A 6333-nucleotide genomic window follows, 5' to 3' on the forward strand; every position below is an offset into this window, starting at 1 on the left:
CATTGCTTTAAAACGATGGGATCCAGGGAGGTGTAGTTTTACATGTGATCGAGGAAATCCTGAATTCATTTTTTTGGGGAGGATCTGGAATGCCCAATGCATTTAAAACCAATGGAAGTCAAAAAGAAGAGAGAGAGCAAGGCAAAGAGAGGTAGAAAACGCGTCGCGAAGTCTTTTGACTCCTCCCGCTCTCCGTAGCCTTGGAAAGCGAAATGCGGGAGGCTGTGCGCGCTCTTCTCAAATGGGAAAATACGGGCACGACGCATGCGCGGCGCGTATCACCCGGAAGTGGAAGGCGACCATTTTTTTTCGACGCCGCTGAGGAGAAGTTCTCCACGCTGGTCTCCGGTGTCTTGAGAAATCATGTAAGAAAGCAAACTTTTTTTTTTTGGGTGGTGGTGGTTTTAAGTAAGGGAGGCTTCACTCCATTTGTCGCATGCATATCCCTATGGAAAAGGCCTTGGCTTCCGGGTCCTTTCTTTGAATAGTTGACTTGGGTTAATGAATGGAAAAGAGAACAGGGTTTCTGGGTTGCTATGAGTTTTCCGGGCTGTTTGGCCATGTTCCAGAAGCATTCTCTCCTGACGTTTCGCCCGCATCTATGGAAGGCATCCTCAGAGGTTGTGAGGTCTATTGGAAACTAGGCAAGTAGACTGTATATATATCTGGAATAATGTCCAGAGTGGGAGAAAGAACTCTTGTCAGAGGCAAGTGTGAATGTTGGAATTAGCCACCTTTATTACCCTGTTTCCCTGAAAATAAGACATCCCCTGAAAATAAGACCTAGCAAAGTTTTTATTTGGAAGCATGCCCGCCAAACAGAACACCAGAGCATGCAGAATTAGTAAATGTACATACCATAGAGTGTTGTACATGGAAATAATGGTAGTAACAAGAAATTCTTGATAGGATTCACAGTTTGTCTGGTTATGCTGGTTTGTGATGACAACTACTGTACAGTATATAATAAATGTTCATTTTTTGTTCAGCAATAAACGTGAATTCTTCTTCATAGAAAAATAAGACATCCTCTGAAAATAAGACCTAGCACACAATGCCCCTATTAAAGCAGCTCCACTGGCTGCCGATAAACTGCCGGGCCCAATTCAAGGTGCAGGTTTTGGCCTATAAAGCCCTATACGGCTCAGGCCCTACCTATCTCCATGATCGCATCTCCTCCTATGAGCCAGTGCAGACCTTGAGATCATCCGGGGAGGCTCTTCTCGCGCTCCCACCACCGTCTCAAGTACGGCTGGTGGGGACGAGGGAACGAGCCTTCTCGGCAGTGGCCCTCCGGCTCTGGAATGCATTGCCAAAAGAGATCAGGCAATCCCCTACATTATCCAATTTCCGTAAGGAACTGAAGACCTGGTGGTGTCGGCAGGTTTTTCAGTAATTACATTGGAATACCGCCTATTTCTGGGCCTGAATATATTGCACAAGATTTCTCTAACTTAAAATGATATATTTTAATATATTGGGTTTATGGTTCCCGTCCCCTTGATCAGGTCATGTAAGTGTTATTTATTTCTATAATTGTATTTTTACTTTGCTTAATAATGTGTTATTATGTTTGTTATGTAATGTTTGTGTTGTTTTTATGATTGGAAACCGCCCTGAGTCCCATCCGGGAGATAGGGTGGTATATAAATAAAGTTTTATTATTGTTATTATTATCTTTGGGAGCAAAAATTAATATAAGACATTGTCTTATTTTCGGGGAAACACGATAACACTGAAATAGCCTGGCAGCTAGAAAGCCTGGTTACTTCCTTCCTGGGGGAATCCTTTGTTGGGAGGTGTTTGCTGGCTCCGATTGTTTCATGCCTGGAATTCCCCTGTTTCACCAAACGCAGTGTTGGCCAGACACGAATCAAAGAACATGAACAGCACTGCAGACTAATCCAACCAGAGAAGCCAGCCACAGCTGAGCACTTGATGAACCAACCTGGACACAGACATTATTTGAGAACACAGAAATGCTGGATCACTCCCAACAACCACCATGTCAGACTACACAGAGAAGCCATTGAAATCCACAAGCATTTGAACAATTTCAACAGAAAGGAGGAAACCATGAAAATGAAAAAAATCTGGCTAACAGTGTCAGAAAATTCTAAAATCATGACAGTAAATAAAGAGCAACACTCTGAAAATAGGGGAATAGAGACAAACAATTACAGAAAATGCAATAACTATCAAAACACACATTATAATATCCTAACAAACCCTTTCCCTCCTTTTTCTCACTTCTGTCACTACTCCCTGTGAATCTTAGACCTAATGAAACCTACCCTTATAACTTCTTTAATAAATTTCTCTTGTTTCTACTTTAAAATCTACATTTTTCTTTCTTTCTAGATATACCTATACCAGCCTCCATTTTTTGTTGAACTTCATTATTTCCTCCTCATATACCATTATATAGCTAGGCCATTTGTATATAATCTAATAACTTTTCTCTCCAGTTCTTTTTAGATAATTCTTTTCCCCCTTCCAAGATTTTGCTGTTATCAGTCTGGCTGCTATAAAGCTGTACTGACAAATTTCTTCATCTCATTTTCTAATTTCCTCCCTAAATAATCCTAAAAGACTCATTTCTGGGTTTTTCTTTATTTTCTTATTTTATTGGTAATTGTGTAATTTTCATTAATTCTCCAGTGTAGTTGCAATTAGCTGAGGGTCTGTTGTCTTGTGTTCGATACCTGTAGAATAATTCTGCCTTCCTGTTTTCCAGGAGTCTCTTAAACAAACCCAAGAGTGAAATGACCCCAGAGGAGCTGCAGAAGCGAGAAGAAGAGGAGTTCAACACCGGGCCCCTCTCTGTCCTCACGCAGTCTGTCAAAAACAACACTCAGGTGCTGATCAATTGTCGCAACAACAAGAAGCTCTTGGGGCGAGTCAAGGCCTTTGACAGGTAGGAGCTCACCTATGGTTTCCTCAGTTGTCCTGTGTTGTTGAGTTACATTGGCCAACACACATTTTGGTGCTTCAAATGTTAGCCCTGTTTTTGTGTATATTTGAACTGCTGGTTTCAAAAATAGAATAGAACAGCTTTGTTGTTGTTGTACATTGTACAATGAAATTAAATGCTATCCCCAGCACACATCACAAAACAACACACCCATCCCTCCACACTCCCACCACCACCGCATAGCCCACAATGCCACGTCAATGTGAAGCCATGGAGTTCAATATAGTTACAGCTGTCTCTCAGTCTGTTTGTCCTTGCCTTTGCCACCCTGTACCATCTGCCAGATGGTAATAATTCAAAAAAGATCGAGGTATCCCTAAGAATGCCCTGAGGTTTCCTAAGGCTGTGGGACCTATAAAGTTCTTGCCTTATACCAGTCATCATCTGCTCATCCATTGAAAAACATGATAACCCTGTCTGAGAAACTAGAGCTGATACAGTCTATCCAATGCAGTTTTCTGAATCAGTGCTCCAAATAATCCCAGGAACAGGCCTAAAGATCTACACATCAGGAAAAATGTTTGTTTGTTTTTTTTGTTGGGCAATGTGTTGAATCGCCTGAATGGCCCGTGTGCTCTCTTACAGCTCTATTATTTTATAATTCTAAGTTTTCTTGCATGGATCCCAGTATTGAGCTTTTTTTTTTGCTTTTTTTTCTTTTTCTTTTTCTTTTTTTCTTTTTGAGAAGAGGATTCCATCCGTAGGTTTGTGAATATTTTTCTGGAGTCCTCCAAACAGATATACTTCAATTAATCAACTAGATAAGTTCATGGGCATTATTTCTGTAACAGAAAATTTGAAACCGGAGGCAGAGATAAATCACATGGAAATAATAAGGATAGTTACTCCATCACAACAGGAGGAGGAATTGAACTTGTTTCAGCAATTTCGTTATTCAAAACTAACAATCCGCACATTGGCACAATTGGTCATATAAGTAAACAAGGACATTTTGAACTTTCTAGAGATCATTCATGGTTCAGGAGAATATTTTAATTATCACAAATGTCTATTTTTCATTGGTGTCCATTTTTGTTGGTCACGTAGAGAGTTGTGATTTTAAAACATGTTGGGTGAGGTACGCTTATCTGGGCTCACTTTTCGTCTCTTGTTTTCCTAAGCAAACAGCTCCATAAGGGATTCAAGAGGCAGCTGCTGCTCACCCTGCTATTGTAATATGGAGGCATTCTCTTTCCTCTCTGTTTGTCAATATCAGGAAGAGGAGCCTCCCACTTACATAACATCCTTTTCCCATTAGGCATTGCAACATGGTGTTGGAAAATGTCAAAGAGATGTGGACGGAAGTGCCCAAGAGCGGAAAAGGCAAGAAGAAGTCGAAGCCTGTCAACAAGGATCGTTACATCTCTAAAATGTTTCTTCGTGGTGATTCAGTCATTGTGGTGCTGAGGAACCCTCTTATTGCTGGGAAGTAAAGGGCTGTCAGATTGAGGAAGGCCCCAGAGCCTGGTCCAGAAAAGGTATAGTTTACAAAGTTCCATAAATCATAAACAGACTCATACAGCATCAGCATCTCCTTGTGAGCTGCCTGCAGATGATCTCCAGATACAAAGTTCCCTGTTTGATGAATTTTCTGTTGTTCTCCTGAAACTCCCTGCTATATACTTGTATATGGTCTGCTGACCTCTTTGGGGTGCTTTTTTTGTAATAAATTTTTTGTTAAATTTCTGGATTGCTTATTTTCTGGCATAGACTGTTTTGATTGGTGACATTTTGATGGAACTAGAGGTGATAAGAGACTTATGGCGAGAAGAGTTGCTGGGGTCTCGCCAACTCTTAAATGTTATGTTTGGGTCAAGATCTAAGATACATGTTCACTGTATTCTAAAGTTGTTCTTCACCTGTCTTTCCTGTAACCCTATATGCCATCTTAAAACGAACTGGAGGGCTGGCATAGTCTTAGGGGCAGGTTTAGTGGATAGCAGTGATGGTTGGAAAGAGCCCTATTCCACTGACATTAGTTGCCAAAAAACACAATTGAATCTTGATCTTCAGATCATAAAAATCCTTTGTGGTTAAAGACAAAATAAAGCAGGGGAAAAACAAACCATATCTCCCATCTTCTTCTGTCTCTATTATGCATCTGACCTGTTATTTCTAGCATCCATTTTTTGTTTGATAGTCAAGCAGTGCTTCTTGTAAATAAGAGCACAGTCCAGGGTAACTCTCAGGTATTTTGGTGTGCTGCAATGCTTCAGTGGGATTCCTTCCCAGGTAATCCTCAGAGCTCGAGATGCTTGTCTGTTCTTAAGGTGAAAGGCACACATCTGTGTTTTAGATGGATTAGGAATTTGCTGGTTTGCCCTGTAATATACAGTAAGAGCACCTAAAGCTTCTGAGAGCTTCTGCTCAGCCATTTCGAAACTCCCTGCTTGAGCAATGATGGCACCATAGTCAGCATAGATGAAACTTTCTGTCCCTTCTGGCAGTGGCTGATCATTTGTGTAAACGTTAAAAATTGATGGAGCAAGCACGTTGCCCTCAGGCAGACTGTTCTTCCGTTTCCGCCATCTGCTTCTCTGGCCCAGTCATTCGAAAGCGGACTGGCACAACCTGGGGATCACAACCAGACACAGTGAAGACATCCGCCCTTGCGCTTTGCTACTCTGCTGCTGAATACGCATGCCCAGTGTGGAATACATCTCACCACGTTAAAACAGTGGATGTGGCTCTTAATGAGACATGCCGCATTATCACAGGATGTCTACGCCCCACACCGCTGGAGAAATTATACTGTTTAGCTGGTATTGCACCACCTGACATTCGCTGGGATGTAGCAGCCAACAATGAAAGGACCAAGGCAGTGACATTTCTGGCCCATCCCCTGTTCGGATATCAGCCAGCACACCAATGCTTTAAACCAAGAAATAGTTTTCTAAGATTTACAGAGATACTCGCAGGAACACCTCAGCAAGTGAGAGTCCAAAAGTGGCAGACTAAAACCTGGAACATCAATCAGTGGCTAAGGCCGGAGGAGAGACTCCCTCCTGGGCACACAGAAAACTGGGTGATTTTGAAGGCGCTGAGCAGGCTGTGCTCTGGCACCACAACATGCAGAGCTAACCTTAAGAAATGGGGCCACAAAGTGGAGTCCACGTCACGTGAGTGTGGAGAACCACAGATCACTGACTACCATGCAGCCTGATCCCTGCCACATGCACAATGGAGGACCTTCTTACACCAACACCAGAGGCACTCCAAGTGGTCAGCTACTGGTCAAAGGACATTTAGTGTAATGCCAAGTTTGTGTTTTTAAATACATTACAACTCTACCCTTGGTTCGCTTCTGACATGATAAATAAATCTGAACCTCTTATTTACTACAACAGCAGAACCTTCTT

The 6333-nt window shown here is 42.0% G+C and overlaps 1 protein-coding gene across 1 annotated transcript; it reads left to right on the forward strand.

Annotated features, from left to right (window-relative positions):
* Window positions 1–208: 208 nt before the first annotated feature.
* snrpd2 (small nuclear ribonucleoprotein D2 polypeptide) lies at window positions 209–4660 on the forward strand. The gene is made up of 3 exons (XM_003228044.4): window positions 209–365; window positions 2738–2917; window positions 4233–4660. Coding segments are annotated over exons 1-3 (357 nt in total). The 5' UTR covers window positions 209–363; the 3' UTR covers window positions 4408–4660.
* The last annotated feature ends 1673 nt before the right edge of the window (window positions 4661–6333 follow it).

The sequence above is a fragment of the Anolis carolinensis genome, unplaced genomic scaffold, assembly GCF_035594765.1.
Source record: "Anolis carolinensis isolate JA03-04 unplaced genomic scaffold, rAnoCar3.1.pri scaffold_10, whole genome shotgun sequence".
Taxonomy (NCBI): Eukaryota; Metazoa; Chordata; class Lepidosauria; order Squamata; family Dactyloidae; genus Anolis; species Anolis carolinensis.